The sequence below is a fragment of the Carcharhinus amblyrhynchos genome, chromosome 21, assembly GCF_965287045.1.
Source record: "Carcharhinus amblyrhynchos chromosome 21, sCarAmb.v2.hapA, whole genome shotgun sequence".
Taxonomy (NCBI): domain Eukaryota; kingdom Metazoa; phylum Chordata; class Chondrichthyes; order Carcharhiniformes; family Carcharhinidae; genus Carcharhinus; species Carcharhinus amblyrhynchos.
In genome coordinates, this window is record NC_137344.1 from 12,052,351 (window position 1) to 12,073,625 (window position 21,275).

The 21,275-nt window shown below is 43.5% G+C and overlaps 2 protein-coding genes across 3 annotated transcripts in view; one reads left to right on the forward strand and one right to left on the reverse strand.

The window, feature by feature from the left end:
- afmid (arylformamidase) overlaps window positions 1-21,275 on the forward strand; it is a 62,320-nt gene that overhangs the window by 4,742 nt on the left and 36,303 nt on the right. Inside the window, exons 2-3 of one of the 2 annotated variants that reach the window (XM_080209501.1) lie at window positions 13,396-13,452; window positions 17,042-17,162. The gene's annotated coding sequence lies outside the window, so the exon portion shown is untranslated. The remainder of the gene's footprint in view (window positions 1-13,395; window positions 13,453-17,041; window positions 17,163-21,275) is intronic. The other variant, XM_080209496.1, reaches the window with a different exon arrangement.
- tk1 (thymidine kinase 1, soluble) lies at window positions 711-19,042 on the reverse strand. Its single transcript, XM_080209502.1, has 7 exons — window positions 18,822-19,042; window positions 18,486-18,517; window positions 11,493-11,606; window positions 8,782-8,875; window positions 5,414-5,503; window positions 4,301-4,420; window positions 711-1,012 (listed from the first exon to the last, which is right to left on the reverse strand). Exons 1-7 carry the CDS (start codon window positions 18,885-18,887, stop codon window positions 812-814), a joined length of 717 nt encoding a protein of 238 aa, XP_080065628.1. The 5' UTR covers window positions 18,888-19,042; the 3' UTR covers window positions 711-811.

Genomic DNA, 21,275 nt, shown 5'->3' on the forward strand with positions numbered 1-21,275 from the left:
AAGACTGGGCGGAGAAGTGGCAGATGGACTTCAACACAGATTAATGTTTAGTGGTCCATTTTGACAGGACCAATGGGATGAAGGAATACAATATCAAGGGTAGGAGTCTTAGCTGTGTTGAAGAGCAGAAGGATCTTGCGGTCCGGGTCCATAGGACTCTTAAATCGGCCTCGCAGGTGGAGGATGTGGTCAAGAAGGCTTATGGTGTACTGGCCTTCTTTAATCGAGGGATTGAGTTTAGGAGTCGGGAGGTAATGCTGCAACTTTATAAGACCCCACTTGGAGTACTGTGCGCAGTTCTGTTCGCCTCACTATAGGAAGGATGTGGAAGCTATTGAAAGGGTGCAGAGGAGATTTACAAGGATGTTGCCTGGATTGGGAGGCATGCCTTATGAAGATAGGTTGAGGGAGCTGGGACTCTTCTCCCTGGAGAGATGAAGGAAGACCTGATAGAGGTTTATAAGATGTTGAGAGGAATAGATAGGGTGGATTCTCAGAGGCTATTTCCCCGGTCTGAAATGGTCACTACGAGAGGACACAGATTTAAGGTGCAGGGAAGCAAGTACAGAGGAGATGTTAGGGGTAAGTTCTTCACTCAGAGGGTGGTGAGTGAATGGAATCAGCTGCCATCGGTGGTGGTGGAGGCGAACTCGCTGGGGTCTTTTAAAAGACTTCTGGATGAGTATATGGGATCTAATGGGATTGGGGGTTATAGATAGGTCTATGGCTTAGTAGGTATACAAGTGATCGGCGCAACTTGTGGGCTGAAGGGCCTGTTTGTGCTGTAATGTTCTATGTTTAACTTCAGGAGTTAGACCTGCAGATTTTCAGAGAGTTTTCTTTGTGATTTGCCTTGTTGGGGCCAGACCAGTTGTTTTGAAGCTATAGGTTGATGACTTCCTTTTTGTCCTCTGTTCTCCTTATCACTCTCCGTATCCATCCAGCTATCGTTTGCAAAGTAACAGGGCCTGCAGAGCGCTCGGTACATGTCTGTTCCGCCAATCACTTCAACCTGTTGGGACAAAACAGGGTCACTGGACTAAATCAAACAAGGGAGAGAACTTTGGAAATTTTGCTTATTTTCCTTTAAGTTGGCACAGGTGTCACTGGCTAGATCAGCAATTTTTGCCCATCTCCAATTGCCCTCGAGGTGATGATGAGCTGCCTTCGCCATCCACTGCAGTCCATGTGGTGTAGGTACATCCCACAGTGCTGTTGGGAAGGGAGTTCCAAGCTTTTGGAACAGCGATATATTTCCTAACCAGAATGGTGAGTGGCTTGGAGGACAACTTCCAGATACTGGTATTCCCATGTGTCTGCTGCCCTTATCCTTCTAGATGGTAGCAGTAACAGGTTTGGAAGGTGCTGCCTGAGGAGCCTTGCTGAGTTTCTGCAGTGCATCTTGTAGAGGGTGCACTGCAACCAGTGTGTTAGTGGTGCAAGAGTGAATGTAAATTTCAATGAGATCATCAATATATTTTCCAAATCCATCACAGCCAACTTGGCCCTCATACTATCATTTCCTATGTTCAGATTCACTTTCAAGTTTAATGTCAAACTATGATATTATGGTCACTATTTCCTAATGGATCCTAATTAGCACTCTCATTAAATACTAAATCTAAAATAGCCCGATCCCCAATTGGTTCCTCAAAGTACTTCTCCGGAAAACCATCTTGTACACAGTCTAGGAATTCATCCTCCACAGCTTTAATGTTTACCCAGTCTATATGTAAACTGAAGCACTCCATTATTACTGTATTACTCTCCTTACATGAAGCTGTAACTTCCTGATTTATACCATGCCCACCATCACCACTGCAACTTGGTAGCCTATAAATAACTCCCATCAATGTTTGTTGCCCCTTGCTATCTCTTCAAGGGAAGAAAGGATTCTGATGAAATAAAAGAATCTTGGAGCAGAAATTATTGAACCATTGAATCCCAACAGCGTAGGAGGCTATTTGGCAAGTCAAGTCTGCACGCACTCTCTGAAAAAGCATCTTACCCGGGTCCACCAATGACCCACTGATTTAACATCACACAGGAAGAACTCCAGTAGCTCCTAGCAGACCAAGCAGCCAGCCACCACCTCTCACCTCCTGGATTTTAAAAGTCTCTGGTTATCGCAGGCTGAGCAATCTTAGCGCAAACTCCACTGTGCTGCAATGTCAGTCATATCAAGCACTCGTGTTGTTCTCTCCAGCCAGAAACTCATCTGGACTAAACTCTGCCACAAGGGAATGCCCTCTGGATTCTAACTTCTCAGACTCTGGGAATCACAAACTAATATTTATTTATTTGTGTTGCCCATAGTTGCAAATCTTGCTCTTTTCTATTGTCCTTTTACTGAACATATATGTTTGTGTGCATGTGCGTGGTTGCAAACACTGCTTCTCACTGGGTTTGAATGTGAGTAAACTAACCAGTTGATCATAATACAAATTATTATTAAATTAGATCACACAGACCGAGAGTTAGGGGAAAGCATGCCACAGCCCACTTTAAATATAGTCCCAAACCACCCCTGTTTACGGGCAGACGGGGACAGGATAAAGAAGTTGAGTTTCTCGCTGTCTAATAGCTCTCTTAGGTGCATGGAAAAGATCCCAGGTGCTATTTCAAAGAAAAGCAGGAGGTTCTCTCTGATTTCGTGGCCGATATTTATCCCTCAACCAACATCAGTAAAAAAGACATGGCACAGTGGTTAGCACTGCTGCCTGGCAGCGCCAGGGACCCAGGTTCAATTCCTGGCTGGGGTCACTGTCTGTGTGGAGTTTGCACATTCTTCCCGTGTCTGTGTGGGGTTCTCCTAGGCGCTCGTTTCCTCCCACACTCCAAAGATAAGTGGGTTAGGCGGATTGACCATGCTAAATTGCCCCTTGGTGTTGGGGGATTAGCTAGAGTAAATACATGGGGTGATGGGGATAGGGACTAGATGAGATTGTGGTTGGTGCAAACTTGATGAGCTGAATGGCCTGCTTCTGCACTGTGGGATTCTATGGTCATTATCCCATTGCTGTTTGTGAGAGCTGCCTCATTTCCTAAATTACCACAGTGGCCTCATTGCAAAAGTACTTCTTTGACTATAAAATGCTCCTAGTCAGCTAGAGGTTGTGAAAGGTGCTGCACAAATGCAATTCATCCTTTTCATCTTCATCCTCGTTCCCATTGAGAGCACAGTTTGACCACAGAACACTGACAGCGAATATTCCCTTTCTTCTTTGCCTGTTGCTGAAAAGATCCACACCAGATTCTGTCAAGGTCTTCTTCTCCCAGGACCCAGAAACAATGCTTCATGCTCAGTCCTTAAGAAGCTAACAGGACCAACGATTTCTCTGATAGGATTAAATCCCGTTGTTGGCCTCCCTTCCTCCTATTTTTGAAAACTTTTTCCAACAGTCCAATTACACCTGTCCACTCACCAACTCAGTCCCTTTAATTCTGACTGCAGTCTTAACTTCTACGTCCAGTTATTTTTCCTCTGTGAAAACACCCCAAAATATTTTTGTTATTTAAGATACTATACAAGTTGTTGGCACAATGATTAAAAGAAGGCAACTCTTCACCTGAAATTACCATTCAATCCCAATAGCTTTCACTTGCATAGCCAGACCTGCCTGCATTTAGACTAATGCAGGACAAGGTATTTATGGCTTGACTAGTCACTCTCTCACTCTGTCCATTATTTGCAATGGGTCAGACACATTTACAATTCATTGAACTCTCACATGACTGAATGAATTGTGAAGTAAATCTCTTATTGTCCTGTAATCTCACAACACCAGGTTAAAGTCCAATAGGTTTATTTGGTAGCACAAGCCTTCAAAGCGTTGCCCCTTCATCAGGTGAGTCACCAGAAGGGGCAGCACTCCGAAAGTTTGTGCTACCAAATAAACCTGTTGGACTTTAACCTGGTGTTGTGAGACTACTTACTGTGCCAACCCCAGTCCAACGCTGGCATCTCCACATCATATCCTGTATTGGCTCAGTGTCTATCTGAAGTTAAGCCATAAAAGGTCAGGTAGGTCGTATGCCTGTTCCAAGGTCTCTGCTGAGATACCAGTTTAGGGATCACAATTGGTCTGAGCCCCAAGCTGAGATAAAGGAAACTCCACTGACGTGCATGTGACTTTTGTTAGTGCCTCGATCATACTTAATGGTGGCACCTTCTCCCTCCACCTAGAGTCACATACATTGAGTGGACAATTGGCAAGATTCTGGATGATGCCCAGAATCTGGGGAATGGTTTCTTCAGGAGGGGAAGAAAACAAAGAAAGAAAGACAAAAAGAAACAAACCTTTTTCTCAGCTCCCAGTCTTTTGGTATATGCAGCCTCCCCGTAGCACTCTGTGCACACAGCGCTCAGTTTCACCACATTCTCAGCCAAGGGAACCAGATTCAGAATGTTGCCAAAAGCCTAGAGAGACAAACAGAGTTGCTCAGAATCAGATTCCAATAGCAATGAATACATTTTGACTCTATGACGAATTGCTGCTGCACCACATCAGACTGGCCAGGCTGAAGACAAACTTTCCTGTCACACAGCAAGCATTCTGCCTCCTTCCTCTCACTGCAGTCAGGAATGACAGAATCCAGGAATCAATTTTCCGGTGCGCCTGGACAAGCAGTGGGACACATTTACCAGAATCATACCACGGATGAGCAAAATCGATTGTGTGGAGAACTGTGTCCAGGTGAAGTTGTTCTCCTTGGCAAAAAGAGTTTTAACTGGGAACTATTTGGATAGAGTAGGTGGAGTGGCAGGAGAGTAGGTAATCAGCAGAGGAAGCAGATTTAAGGTATTGGCAAAATACCTGAGATTGCTTTTATGATGCAAGTTGTGACGACTGCTTGCGAAGATGGTGAAATGTGAACTTTCGAAAGTTAATTGAATCTATATTCAAAAAAGAACAAAGCTGCACGGATACGGGAAAAGAGCAGGGGAATGAAAGGTCATTGCATGAGCTGGCACAGGTACAATGGGCCAAACGGTCTCCTTCAGGGCAGGACCATTTCACCACCAATTTGTTTGAAATAAGATGCTTGTTAGTGACCTTCCCTCCCACTTCAACACTGCCGCTCCTGGGTTTCAGGAGATTGATCAGTTTACAGTCCCTCGAGTGACAAAACCACTAAATCTCTCCTCCACATCTTTGAAACGCTTCCTGTGGGAAAGGGCTTGACCTGTGCTTAAAAGTATGAGCAAAGTCAGGAATTCAGTGGAAATTCTTAAATAGTTTTGGAATATATTTTATGAAGAGCATTGCTTCCCTCTCCCAAGACGAAATTAAGTGAACGAAATTGAGTTGTAAAAGATATGTTTGTGATATTAGACAGGCAGCATGTAAATTGAACAAGATATACTCATTTGGCTCTACTACTGCACAATTTCCTCATGAGTTCTACTTACTTTCCTTTGGAAAGTTCCATCCAGGGCCGCCACGATCACAGTTTTCCCTCGGTTAGCCATTTCTTCAGCAAATTCAACGCAATCTGGAAACTAGAGATACACGAAGAACTTCAACATCATTACTTGTAACAAGCACCTTTCCTCAGATTCAGAAAGAGTTAGGCAAGCCAATCAACAACATCCTGCCTTGATATCAGCACTGTTAACATAGCAAACCATCTCTAGGTACTTTGCAGAGGAGTGATCAAACCCATTTCCGGCCTCAAAGTTCATGGGAATCTTGGTGTTGAATGGGTACCACTAATAGCCCAGTGGTTCAGCGCGCTGCCTGCTGTGGTACTGAACCAGTACGAATAAGCAGGTTCGAATTTGATCCTTCTTCTATAATGGGTTTCTTGATCTGAGTTATGGAACACATGGATTTCGGAAAGGCATTTGATAAAGGGCCACGCGAGATTTGTCAGCAAGGTTAGAGCTTGTGGAATAAAAAGGAAAATAGCAACGTAGATACAAAATCAGCTGAGTGACAGGACACAGAGAAGTAATGAATGTTTTTTTTTTAAGCCTGGAGGAAGGTTTTAAGTGGAGTTCCCTGGGGTCAGTGTTGAAACTCCTGTTCCACCTGATTATATACTAATGACCAAGACTTGTGCACAGGGAAAATTGCAGATGAGACAAAACATGCAAGTTTTGTGAATTGAGATGAGGATAGTGTGGAACTTCAAAAGTTGATGTACAAGCGGGGGAAGCAGGAAAACAAGTGGCAGGTGATATTGAAAGCAGCAAAGTGTGAAGTGATTCATTTTGTTAGGAAAAACGTGGAGAGACAATAAAAGGTCCAATTCTAATGAGGATGCAGGAGCAGAGTTATCTGTAAGTTATGTACACAAATCACTGAAGCTGGCAGGACAGGTTAATAAGGCATATAGGATCCTGGGCTTTAGAATCATAGAATCCTTACAGTGCAGAAGGAGGCCATTCAGCCCATCAAGTCTGAAGACCTCAAAAGGTAGTGATCTCAGAATTACTGCCTGTGCCAAGTGCTAGTCAGAGTAGTAACAGCAGGATACATAGGATGAACGTGTGTCTGAAAAGATGGTATGAGGGGGAGGGCTTCAGATTCCTAGGACATTGGGACCGGTTCTGGGAGAGATGGGACCTGTACCAACTGGATGGGTTACACCTAGGTAGAATCGGAACTGATGTTCTTGGAGAAGGGGGAGGTGCATGCTAGAATGGTTGGGGAGAGTTTAAACTAATATTGCAGGGGGGGGGTTTGTGGTTATTTTCCAAAATTCTATGGACTCTGGAATCTTTCCTACAGATTGGAGGGTAGCTAATGTAAGCCCACTATTCAAAAAGCGAGATAGAGAAAAAAGAGGGAACTATAGGCCAATAAGCCTAACGTTGATACTGGGGAAGTTGCTAGAGTCCATTATCAAAGATTTCATAACTCAGCATTTGGAAGGCAGTGGTATAATCAGACAAAATCAGCATGGATTTACAGGAGGGAAATCATGCTTGACGAATCTATTGGAAATCTGTGAGGATGTGACTAGTAGAATTGATTGAGGAGAACCAGTGCATGTGGTTTAGTTAGTCTTTCAGAAGGCTTTTGACAAGTTCTCACATAACAGACTGCTATGTAAAGTTAAAGCACATGGGATTGCAAGCAATGTCTTGAGATTGGTAGAAAGCTGGTTAGCAAATAGGAAGCAAAGAGTTGGCATCAATGGGTCTTTTTCTGATTGGCAGTCAGTGACTAGTCAAGTTTTGCAGGGATCTGTGCTAGGACCCTAATCTTTCACATTATATATTAATGACTTGGAAGAGGGAACTGAATGTAATATCTCCAAATTTACAGATGATACAAAATAGGGTGGGAGGGTGAGCTGTGAGGAGGATGCAGAGATGCTTCAGCTTGATTTGGACAGGCTGAGTGTGTAGTATAATGTGGATAAATGTGAGGTTATCCACTTTGGTAGCAATAATAGGAAAACAAATTATTATTTGAATGGGTGCAAAATTGAGAGAAGTGGATGCTCAGTGAAAACTTGGAGTCCTCGTGCATCAGTCACTGAAAATAAGCACACAGGTACAGCAGGCTATAAGGTTGACTTTCATAGCAAGAGAATTTGAGTATAGAAATAGGGATGTTTTGCTGCAATTGTATTCATTTATGGGACATGGGCGTTGTTGGCTAGCTAGCATTTATTGCTCATCCCTAGCTGCCCTTGGCCATTTGGCAGTGAGCATCAACCACATTGTTGTGACTCCGGAGTCACATGTAAGCCAGACCAGTAAGGATGGCAGATTTCCTTAGTGAACCAGACAGGTTTTACTGACATTAGTGAACCAGATGGCTTTATGGACAATTGACAATGATTCTTAATTCCAGTTTTTTTTTAAAGTTGAATTTAAATTCCACTATCTGCTGTGGCGGGACCTGAACCCAGTTCCTGGATTAATAGTCTAGCAATAATACCATTAGGACATTGTCTTCCCATTGATCTATCTCAAGAGTGTGGAGGAGCAGATTCAATCATGGCTCTCAAAAGGGAATCGGATCATTGACTTGAAGTAAAAGGAGATAAGGCACAGGAGTGGCACGAAGTGAACTACTCTTTCAGAGGGCTAGAATGGACATGATGGGTCAATGGTCTCCTTCTATGTTGTAACCATTCCAATTCTATGAAAATGCAACAATTAGCCTCAACGTTCCCAAATTAGAAATTTGGAGTAAGAGCTAGTGGCAGGGGTGGGGGAAGAAATCAGGAAAGAACACAGATGGATAGTGTGATAATAGATCAGGGAAGGATCAGATTCTAGTTGTTTAGAGTTTATTTACTAGTCACAAGTAAGGTTTACATTAACACTGGAATGAAGTTACTGTGAAATTCCCCTAGTCACCAGTCCAGTGGCTGTTCGGGTCAATGCACCCAACCAGCATATCTTGCAGAATGTGGGAGAAACCAGAGCACCCGGAGGAAACCCACGCAGACGAGGGAGAACATGCAAACGGTGGCCCAAGCCAGGAATGGAACCCAGGTCCTTGGCACTGTGAAGCAGCAGTGTTAACTACTGTGCTACTGGGTGTCTCAGATTTGAGCAGCCTAGCATTCACCACCAAGTTTACACTCAGGGGGCACACCTGGAGGAGCATTGAACCATGTACTAGAATGAGACAGCACTGTTAGAAGACATACAATTTCCTTAAAGGTTGACCTATTTTAAGGTAAGCTTTTCACTCCAAACTTCTTAATTGACTGAAAAAGGACTTTATCCGGGGATTAGACTCTGGGTAGCTTGGATTTTTTGGATACAGTGCACTCTGAAATTTCAAACAAAGCAATACAGGCCACACTTACAAACTGCCCTTCATCAATTCCAATAACTGCAGATTTCAGTGCTTCTTGAAAAACCTCACTCAGTTTTGTCGCAGGAACTGCCTGCATTGTAAACCTGAGAGATAAAGAAACAAAACAGCAGCAGGTTTTATAAATGGAAGTTTTGGATCAATATCAACAATCTCAATTTAGAACTGTGGGATGCACCCCGGCTAACTCAATAAGTCAACTAGAGGATTAAAGGAAATTACAAAGGTGCATAATCAGCACAGCATCATTTCAGAATCAGCTTCGATTTATAGTGGTGTAAAATAAAACAGCCAGAATATCAAATGTGTGATGGGGAAGTTTTGACAATTGTCTTGAATTATTCATGGTTGTCACCCAAGATCAAGACAACTGGAACCTGAGACATGCAAAGCCTGCATGATACATCTCAGATACTTTGTCTTCCCAAGATGGCCACGCACAATAAAGATTAGGCACCTGGCCAATGTAGGGAATACTCTTTAAGAATGCAGCTAAGAATGGTCCCAAATGGGTAGGTTTCTAGTCCAACAAGGGAAGTATGTTGCTTGACTTCCTTCTGAGGTAAATGCCTGATGTGATAGTGGAAGATTTGGGGAAATAGTGACCATAACATTGTTGTGGTACATATGAAAAAGAACAGGATAATGGAGTTAATAATAAGGGTTGTGGACTAGAAAGTTCAGAAATAAGAGATATGACACAAATTATTTGAGCAAAAGTAAGTGCCAAACGAGACAGCAAGAGCTACACTTGGAAATCTTCACGAACGTAACGAAGAGTGCAAACTAAATATATTCCTCAAGGCAAAAAGAATGTGCAACAAAAGGTTTTTAAGTCAAGAAATGAGAATTTTTTGTCTCTAAGAGGATCAATGGAATCCCCCTCCACAGAGTCTAGTGAAGGATGCTTCCATTAATTTATAGAAGGCTTGAGTTAGAGAGATTTTTGATAGACAAGGGAGTCAAGTGTTCTGGGGATCAGGAAGGTGGCATTGAGACCACAAACAGATCAGCCATGATCTTACTGAATGGGAGAGCAGGCTTGAAGGGCTGAATGGCCTGTGTCCTAATAAGAATGCTGAGGCCATTTGTGAGAATGGCAGCGTTGTCCAGCTCCCAGCCCTGTTCCTGGCTTTCCAGCCACCCACTCCTTTTTAATTTCTGGCTTCTTCTCAACAGCCTCCTATCAATGAGATTGGTAATAATGCAGCCAAGTCTCCTGCTTGGTGGCAGTGGCACTGGCCAGAATAATTGCTCCAGCTCCCCCAATCACAGCCTGTCTCCCTCCTGCCTTGTTGCTCCTCCAATCATAGATGCTATCTCTGGAGGGGCAGAGAGGCAGGGGAGAGGAAAGATGTGATTGGAGGGGTGAAGCAGTGAGCTTGAGAAAGAGAGAATCAGTCAGTGGAGGAGCAGCTCCTCAAAGATTCTGTCTCTCCCACACTCACTGCTCTTCAAATCCATAATGTAAGCAATATGTACGCAGATGACCTTCTTGAATTTTTTTGCACTCCCCTCACCCCCATCTTTGATTTTTCGCAATCTACTGGTGAGGTATCCAGGACGGGTTTACGTGGGGGCAAGGGCCTTTTGAACATTGAAGAACAGGAGTTGACTGTGTTAAAAGTTACAGAAAAACCATGGAGGGAAAAATGGATATTTTAGAAATTAGTCAAATAGATGGAAGAACAGATTGTTAGAAATGAAAATGAAATCTGCCAAATGAATTGTGAGAAATGTACACTCTAATACTAACAGTATGGTTAAGAAATAAGAGCAGGAGTAGGCCATTCAGTCCACTGAGCCTATTCCCCCATTCAATAAGATCATGGCTGATCTGATTGTGGCCTTATGCCCCAGTCAGAGCAGGCAGTAGGCAGGGCCTTTTGAGGGGAGATCGATGGGGGGGCCTGCTGCCACTCTATATTTGGAATTGGTGAGGGAGGGAAGGGCCGATTGGGGCTGACCATCATGGTGGGGGTCAGCCAGGAGGCCGGCAGTGCACAGCTACTGCGCATGCGCTGGTCTGGGTTCTAACAGATCAGCGCTATATTGCTGGCCTCTCTATTGGGAGTAGACCCTGCCCTCTGATTTTCATTATGAAACTTGTTATGGCACTTTGTAACACACAACGCCTGCAAGATTCCTTTTGAAAATCCTGCTAAAAAAACTAGTGGGGTTTATTCCAGTTTTTACACAAATTCAGCACTTCGAATTCTTTTGGGAGCATCCCGGTTATGTTTCATATTTATTATGACTAATCCTTGGGAGAGAGAAGAGGGCAGCTACAGGCAGCACTAATTTGCTGGGTGGTAGCTGGCTAAGTGAAGTGGCTAGCTAATCTCCACTAATGGAGGTTAGAAGTCAAGCCTAGGGATTGCAGTCAGAAACAAAAAGACACAGACCATACTGTCAAGAGTTTGAGAGAGTTATCTGGCAAGAGAGCAAATACAGAACAGTTTTCCACTTAAGGAAGTGCCAATCAGGTTCAGAGGAATCACTGGTCAAAAATGTCATAGCAAGGTTAGCAGCAAGTATTTTGCCATTTACAAGGGACATTTCAGAAAAAGCTAAAATTTACTGTAAGCTTTTATCTTGTTCACAATTAGATAATAAAAATATGTGCATAGGCACTGGTCAAATAGATTGCCGTAGTCACTTAACCAGTATACCTGCGACTCCTAAGCTGCACTCAATACTCACTGGTCATGTGTAGCCAGGTCTTCCTTACTGTACCGAATGTCCTTTGCATATTTTACCAGAAGACAGTGATATTGAGCAATCTGAAACCTTCTCACCCGACGCATCAGCTCTGTGCTGCAAAATAGAGAGGAAAATGAGAGTTTAGTCAGATGCACAGGTTGCGAAGTGGAGACTCATAAAGAGGTCCTAGCAGAAACCACAAAATTTTGATTTTGATCCTCAAACTGAGTTATCACCAACTCTTCCTACAGAGGCATCTGTTCATCCAGGTGAGATTGAGAACCACCTGAGCGAATGAAAGGAAACAGCAGGTGCAAGGCTGAACTAGCATCGTAACCAGACTGACAGAATTCAGTTTGCAAAATGGTGTCAGCTATGGCTCAGTGATAGCACTCTTGCCAGAGACTGAAGTCAAATCTAAGTTTCATTTCACAGACCTAAAGTAATTCTTGATCTTTATACAAGAGCTATAACATCCTCAGTGCTTATAATCCACTCTCCTGTTTTAAGAGAGGAGAATAATTGTAAAGCAACAGAGGCAGGCAATTAGTTGGTAACTTTCTAAATTAAGATAGAGGACTTTTGAATGAGTCTGTTTGGGTCCCTACTGCTGAGCTATGCAAACTTTTTAAAATCAACCAGAGAATGGTTCTGATTTTTGAGCTGTTTTACACACTCTGAGAAGTCAGTTTGAAAGAAATGTTAAATAAAACGTGGCGATTGCAATTAAGTGACAGTTTTGGCTTACTTGTAATATTTTCACCTAAGTCAAATGTTTGTGGTTCAAAGCCCATTTAAGACTTAAGCAAACAATCCAATTGGACACTCCAGTGCAGTATTGCGTGCTGTATTGTTGGCGCTCCTGTCTTTTAGATAAAGATGTTAACCTGATGTCCATCAGATTCCATGAGTTCTCATGGCAACATTTACCCTTCAATTATCACCAAAAGCAAACATATTGTTATTTACTTTGTTGCTGTTTTTTTTTGCTGGCCAATGTAATGATCCTAATTAACAATCCTTCTTAAACCTTCTCCCTCATCTTCAACAACATAGTACGAGCAACTCATGATTTGTCACCAAGATTGAGACTATTTGATCAGCTCTTTCCCTTATCCTAGCCCACTGGGATAAATGCCCAGAGGCCTCCACACACATCCCCCCTACCCTACTTGTTTACGTTTCTAGTTTTTCTCCCATCTCCCCTCACGCCTTCTCCAAGCCTATCTCCTACTGACCAACTTCCCTTCCCCATCTTAGCTTTTCTCTCCTCAGATTATTTCTTGCTCCTTTAACTGAGGATGGGGGAGGGGGGCAGTGATGGAAATGTGGGTTGGGGTGGGGGGAGGGGTTGCTCTGCACCTGACCATAGTCAATAGAGAGGATCTAATACAGACACATTTCACATAACCAAATTGGGAATACAGATGCATCCTCAGAAGCAAATGGTTGTCAGGCCACTGATATACAATTGCCCTCAGGATCGCGGGCTCCTCACCTCTTCCAGGAGATGCCCATTCCTGACAGGAGAGGGAAAATCTATTGGTGAGTTCCAGGCTCTCTGGCATCACAATAGCTGAAATCTTCACCATCATAAATCTGCATTTGGTCACACTGATTAATTGATTCAGACATGCCAGAAAGTGTACTTTCAATGCAATCAAATACAGGGCAGATAATCTGGCTCCAGTGTTAATAACATACCTATCTAGTATTGGATGTGTCTCGGCACATGCTGGTATGATTGATGAACCAACAGAAATGCTGCAAATCAAGACTGTTCAGCATAAAGTAACATTTGTGCCAAATGCCTGGCAGGCAATGACCATGAGAATCTAACTATCTTTCCTTCATATTCAATAGTGTTACATTCACTGAATCCTCTATTATCAATATCCTCCAGGTTACCATTGAACGAGCGTTATGAACAGAGGCTACAAGAGCAGGCCTAGGAATTGAGGTGAGTAACTCACCTCCTGGCTTCCCAAAGTCTGTCCGCCATCTACCAGGCTTAAGTCAGGAGTGTGATGAAATACCCTCTGCATGCCTGGATGAGTGCAGCTCCAACAACACTCAAGGACCACAACATCATTCATGGCAAAGCAACCTGTGTGGCACCCCACCCACACCCTAAACATCCACTCCCTGCAGCAGCGATGCACAGTGGTAGCAAAGTGCACCATGTACAAACACTCTGCCGCAAGGCTGGGTGTGGTGTGACATTGACAAAAATGAATGGCTCCTGTGTGGTCTCACTTCATACATTTCCAATGGTCAGACCTCAATCTAAAGTTTCCTATCACAGGCTCTTACTGGGCCAGCACCTCAAGGGTTAGAAACCAGCTGGTCAATATGTTTAACATTCACGCACCTGACAGCTTCTGACTTATTCTCTCAGGCACTTTGCGAACCTTTGATAACTTCCACCTTCTTACAGTGACTGATTTCCAGCATATAGGATTCGAATAGTGAAATGGCCACCTACTAAGTCACATACTACCTCTGCCCAAAGCGTGTTTCTGGGGCTGGCTGCCCAGAGAATTGCCAGCACACCTCCACCAGAAGGGAGCCTGCAAAGCCGGGACTTTCTCCAATTTCCACCTAAAAGATAGAAATCTAGGCCATTGTCTTCATACCCCACCATAAACTACACTCTTGTCATTGACCCATTGCCCTATGAACTAGACTCTTAGAATCCCTACTGTTGGAGAAGGCCATTTGGCCCATGAAGTATGTATCAACTCTCTGACAGAGTATCTTACCCAAGTCCTCTACCCTGTCGTATCCCTGAAACCCTGCGCATTTACCATGACCATTCCACCTAAACTGCATATCTTCTTGGCTTGTGGATGAAAACCAGAGCAAACCCACACAGGCATAGGGAGGATGCGCAAAACCCAGTCAGTCACCCAAGGTGGAATTGAACCCAGGTCCCTGGAGCTTTGAAGCATCAGTGCTAACCACTGTGCCACCCACTATTTGTACTCGGTTTCATATTTGACTCCACGATGCGCTTTCAACCAGATGTTACTAAGACTGCCCTTTTCACCTCTGTAACATCACCCATTTCTGCCCCGACTCAGCTGTTCTACTGCTGAAGCCCTCATCTATGCTTTAGTTATCTGTAGATTTGACCATTCTAACGCACTCACAACACAGCCTTCCACATTCTACCCTCCAAAACTATTCAAAACCTTGAATCTTGTGTCTTATCTTGTAGCAATTCCATTCCCCTATGCTCACTGATCTATATTAGCTCAGTCAAGCAACTGTTTCTCATTTTCAAATCTCTCCATGGCCTTGCCCCCATCTGTAATCTTCTCCAGCCTCACAATCCTCTGAGATATCTGCAGTTCTTTAAATTCCAGGCTCTTGAACATCCTGATTTTAGTACCCCTTACTTACCTGCCCACTAACCTCTGAAATTCGTGTCCCTAAATGTCTCTTCCTTTAATGTGGTGCTTAAAATATCTCTCTTTAAGACCGCAAGATATTAGAGGAGAATTAGGCCATTCAGTCATGGCTGATAAGTTTCTCAACCCCTTTCTCCTGCTTTTCCCCCATAACCCTTGATCTCTTTACCAATCAAGAGCCCATCTATATCTTAAATGCCTGGACTCCACAACTTTCTGTGGTGATGAATTCCACAGATTCACCACCTTCCAGCAAAAGAAATTCTTCCTCATCTCAGTTCAAAAGTTTCGTCCTTTTACTCTGCGACTGTGCCCTCAGGTACTCGTCTCTCCTATTAACAGAAACATCTTAAAATCATTGAATCTCGAATGTAGAAGGAGGCTGTTCAGCCCATCGAGTCTGCACCAACCACAATCCCACCCAGGCCCTACTCCCATATCCCTAACTATTTACTTGCTAATGCCTCTGACTTACACACCGCAGGACTCTAAAGGGCAATTTTTAGCATGGCCAATCAACCTAACCTGCACATCTTTGGACTGTGGGAGGAAACTAGAAACATTTCCTTCATTTCTGAAGGAAATGGCAGAGGTGATAGTAGATGCCTTAGTGATTATTTACCAAACTTCGCTGGATTCCGGGGAAGTGCTGGAAGATTGGAAAATGGCTAATGTCACGCCGCTGTTTAAAAAAGGTAGCAGGCAAAAGGCAGGGAATTATAGGCCAGTTAGTTTAACGTCTGTTGTTGGAAAAATGCTGGAATCCGTCATCAAAGAAGAAATAGCGAGGCATCTCGAGAAGAATTGTTTGATAGAGCAGACGCATCACAGATTCGTTAAGGGGAAGTCGTGTTTGACAAATTTATTGGAATTCTATGAGGATGTGACTAGTGCGGTAGACAGAGGGGAACCGGTGGATGTGGTGTTTCTCAATTTTCAAAAGGCGTTTGATAAAGTGCCGCACAAAAGGTTGCTTCAGAAGGTTAGGGGGCATGGAGTTGGGGGTAAGGTGTTAGCGTGGATAGAGGATTGGTTGTCTAATAGGAGGCAGAGAGTTGGTATCAATGGGTACTATTCTGATTGGCGGTTGGTAACTAGTGGAGTGCCGCAGGGATCGGTGCTGGGGCCTCAGCTATTTACCATTTATATAGATGATCTGGAGGAGGGGGCTGAGTGTAGAGTGTTGAAATTTGCTGATGACACAAAGATGAGTGGAAAAGCAAATTGTGCGGAGGGTGTAGAAAGTCTGCAGAGGGATCTAGATAGGCTGAGCAAGTAGGCGAGGACCTGGCAGATGGAGTATAATGTTAGCAAGTGTGAGGTTATCCACTTTGGCAGGAATAATAATAGGAGGGATTACTATTTAAAGGGTGAAAAGCTGCAGCATGCTGCAGTGCAGAGGGACCTGGGGGTCCTTGTGCATGAGTCGCAAAAACCCAGTCTTGCAGGTGCAGCAGGTGATCAAGAAGGCGAATGGGATGCTGGCCTTCATAGCGAGGGGGATAGAATATAAAAGCAGGGAGGTCTTGCTGCAACTGTACAGTGCGCTGGTGAGGCCGCAGCTGGAGTACTGTGTGCAGTTTTGGTCGCCGCACTTGCGCAAGGATATTTTGGCCTTGGAGGGAGTGCAGAGGAGGTTCACTAGGCTGATACCGGAGATGAGGGGGTTGGACTATGAAGAGAGACTAAATAGACTGGGTCTGTACTCGTTGGAGTTTAGGAGGATGGGGGGGGATCTTATAGAGACGTATAAGATAATGAAGGGGATGGATAGGGTAGAGGTAGAGAGATTCTTCCCGCTCAGAAAGGACAGCAGGACTAGAGGGCACAGCCTCAAGATAAAGTGGGGGGGGGGGGGGGGGGCGCAGTTTAGAACAGAGTTGAGGAGGAACTTCTTCACTCAAAGGGTGGTGAATCTCTGGAATTCTCTGCCCGTTGAAGTGGTAGAGGCTACCTCGCTAAATATATTTAAGACACGGGTAGATAGGTTTTTGGTAGGCAAGGGAATTAAGGGTTATGGGAAGAAAGCTGGAAAGTAGAACTGAGTCACTTCAATGATCTTATTGAATGGCGGGGCAGGCTCGAAGGGCTGGATGGCCTACTCCTGCTCCTACTTCTTATGTTCTTATGTTCTAGAGCACCCAGAGGAAACCCACGCAGACATGAGGAGAACATACAAACTCCACACAGACAGTGACTCAAGCCCGGAATCGAACACAGGTCCCTGGAGCTGTGCCTCTTCTTCTCCCTCAAAACCGTGTGAGGTTTATGCACTAACAACGGCAGGCACCATGAACTCAGAGATATACAGCACAGAAACAGGCTCTTCGCTTCTCAGCCTGTTGGCTAAGATCAAGCTCAAAGTAGGGTACAATGCCTCATCTTGTCAGCTGGATCTTGTTTACCCCTTTCATTGGGTCCTTGAATTGGATTCAACTGGATTTTGAACTGATTTTTTGGAGCAAGCAAGGAGTGGATTTGGGTCTGCCTGGTCCATTTTGAGTTATATTCTGGTCTGGCAGATATATCCTTTAGGATTTGGTCAGTAGTGGTGTATCGAATCACTCTTAACAGACATCGAGATCCCCCAGAATACATTCTTTGTAGCCTTTGGTCCTGTCATCTTCCAAGTGGTGTTCAACATGGTGAAGTACTAATTCATCAGATAAGGGGGTATTAGGCAGTAACCAATTCTGAGCACTGGCTTTGTAACTTTAAGGATGGAGTAAAAAAATTAAATTAAAAAAGCAAGCCCTTCAGCCCAACTCGCTATATATTGTCTAGAAATCCCAAAACCGTATAGCCTAAAGGGAACAATCGAGTCCATTCACTGGAATCCACTGTCCCAGCTCACAGGGTATGGACCTGGAGGAGGAGGAGCCGCTGTGTCCACATCCCCGATCCCAGAGGAATTGCCCCGCCGTTATGATATTCCTGGAACGGACAAGCCGTGTTAGTGAAGGGTCTTACTCCATACTGGGCACCACTTGCACTGCCGACTCCCCCATCGCACGCCACACCTAGTTAAAGACGCTACATAAATGCAAGCTTTAGTGCCTAACATACATCCTATCTATACCTTTGAGTCATTGTTAAAGACTCGAAAGTATAGATCGAATATCTATTAGGCACTACAACCAGAATGTATATTGGGCACTTTGAGTCATTGTTAAGTCATAGATAGAGTGCATATTAGACACAGTGCAGAACTTCCCAAAATGCAGCTAACATATTGAAGACAAATAAAGCATTTAAAGAAACTGACAACAACATTGAATTAATAGGCTAATGTGAAATATTTATTCCAATTATTTACAAACACAGATTTAAAACACACCAGTTAGATGTGGTGAGAATGGAGAACCGGGTTTCTAACAGAGAGAGAGGAAAGTATAAATCAGAATGCAGTTGAGTAGATGTCTGTGAAGACAGAAGCAGTTTGCAGATGAGAGAGAGGGGGGCAGCGCTGGGCGGAAGGAGAGTTGGCGCCAAACAGCTGCTTTACCGGCAAATTCCCTTCAAACATGTCGTTGTCAAGAAAAATAAAAAAGGGGAGAAAAGGGAGAATATTAAATGTTACCTTTTCCCCGAGAACATTGGTCCGAAGATAATCTGGAAAAATGACAAAATAAAATCTTCAAATAGTGGAACATTTGGGTGGCGCCTTTTGAGGAGGCAACTCGGAAGTGGGATCAAAGTCAAATTTACTGCCGAAATATTGTAAAAGGTGAAACATCAAATTTAACAAGTCTTTGTGCGTCCTTGTCTAAACTTTAATAAAAAAAATGTTTTCAAATACTCAACACACAGCTTGGATATCAACATTGGGAGATTCGTCTTATTTTTTAAATGTTTGATTTATATATTTTAAACTAAAACAAAAGAATTAAATTAGTATATATGCTTATTTTCTTACCTGAATCTGGCCCTTCACTTTGCAGTGAGTTGAGAGTGAGCTCTGTGGTGTGTATGAACAGTCCATCGTGTCGGCAAATCAAATATAAATAGCTAAATGCAGAAAAATAAACTTGTAGAAGTAGAGTTAAAGATTGATGGGGGGAATAAATAAATTCCTAACTGGAGAGAAATGAATACCAGTGAAACGTAGGAGACAGAAGAGAAACTAGCTTAAGTCAGAGCAGCTCTGCAGAATTACATTCAAATATCCCACCCCGCCAAAACTGCGTCAGCTAGTGGGTGTAACAATAACTGTATCCAATCAAAAACCCCCACTTCACCCAGCCTTATCCCTCAATCTGAAATACTGAGTGTTAGCAACAGATGTGTGCAACCAAATGTTTAAAATCTATGTAAGTTTATCTGTTAGTGTCATAGGTAAGTTTACATTAACACTAAGTGGTCGCACAACACCAAGTTAAAATCCAATAGGTTTATTTGGAATCACCAGCTTTCGGGGGGCTGCCCCTTCATCAGGTGAACTCACCTGATGAAGGGGCAGCCCTCGGAAAGCTGATGGTTCCAAAGAAACCTACTGGACTTTAACCTGGTGTTGTGAGACTTCTTACTGTGTGTCCACCCTAGTCCAACGCTGGCATCTCCACGTCATACATTAACATTGTAATGAAATTGCCATGAAAATCCCCTGCATATACAAGAAATAGGACTTCCCAACATGTCAAGACAATTGAAGCACAAGACACAAAGAAAAGCCCTCCAATTATTTTCACTATGTGCACCAGTCTCTGCAGTGCTCACTGCTGGAAGGAAGTCAATTTAATTGATCAAACAGATAAGGAGGCAATAATGGCTTTAATTAAAAATATCCTGTTTATCAAGGATTAGAACTAATGGAACACAAATTGTGGAAAAGAAACTGAACACATTAAATAATATCAAAAACAGGAAATGCTGGAAAATCTCAGCAGGTCTGACAGCATCCGTGAGAGAAAATAGAGCTAACGTTTTGGGCAGGATTTTCCAGCTGCATGCACCCCAAGACTGGAAATTCCCACCCGAGCTCAACAGATTTTTATATGGCCTCACCGAATTTTCTTTTAAAAGTTTCTTAAATTAATTAGTGTCACAAACATGCTCACATTAATACAGCAATGAAGTTACTGTGAAAATCCCCTAGTCGCCACACTCTGGTGTCTGTTCGGGTACATTGAGGGAGAATTTAACACAGCCAATGCCGCTAACCAGCATGTCTTCTGGATTGTGCGAGGAAACCGGAGCGCCCAGACGAAACCCACACAGACAGTGCTAATCACTACATCACCGTGCCGCCCTTTCCGTCTCACCCACTACAGTTCCTGCGGTGGAAGGGGCAGGAAATTTTTGGCCTTCTGGATGACCGCAGGCCATCCCAAGGGTCAACCCAAAGGTCATCCAGACTCAGAGTGTTGGCTGTATTTCCCCTCCACAGATGCTGTCAGACCTGCTGAGATTTTCCAGCATTTTCTGTTTTTGTTTCACATTCCAGCATCTGCAGTATTTTGCCTTTCTATTAAATAATAATGTTGCTTCGTTTGAGGAAAACTTAGATTTATTGGGTTCCACTAACATAATAAAACTCCCAAAGGCATGTCACAGAATGATACAAAGCAAAATTAGAAACATGGCCACATTGAGAGATTTTAGGGCAAATGAGCATACATTTGGTCAGAGAGGTAGGGTAAAGATGATCTAAAAGAAGGATACAAAGACAGAGAAGTATAGAGAGGAAATTCTTGAGGCCTGGCTGCTAATGGTGGAATGATTAAAATCAAAAATACTCAAAGAGACCAGGATTTGAGGAGAGAAGATATGTGGAAGGTTTTGGGGCTGGAGGGGATCATAGAGATCAGGAAGGAGAATTTTAAAATTGTGGTGGTCCTCGATGTGGTGATTGCCACTTTAAGATCATCCTTACAAAGTCGGGATTGTGTGGTCAGAACAACCAATCCACATCTAGCATGGGGAATCTCTTTAAGGGGAATTTCCAATGAAGCAATAAACAAAATAAATAAAATTTAAATAAAATTTGTTTGTTCAATTTAAGCCTCCGGGAGAATGTCTTCATGCTCAACTTGACATTGAGGCAACTCACTACCCCTTTATCGTTTACCAATTAATAGAGTAAATGTCAATGGACTTCCTGCTGGTTGTAGTAGCACCGCAGAAACTGGTGTACATAGTGAAAATGATTGGAAGGCTTTCAGCAATTAGACAGAAAGATTAACTTGCAGAAAAATACTTTGGAGTGGTGTCTGCTGCTGGCTGACTTTTGCCAGAAGAAATAGCGAGGCACCTAGAAAGGAATGGTTTGATAGAGCAGATGCAGCACGGATTCGTTAAGGGGAAGTCGTGTTTGACGTATTTATTCGATTTCTATGAGGATGTGACTAGTGCGGTAGACAGAGGGGAACCG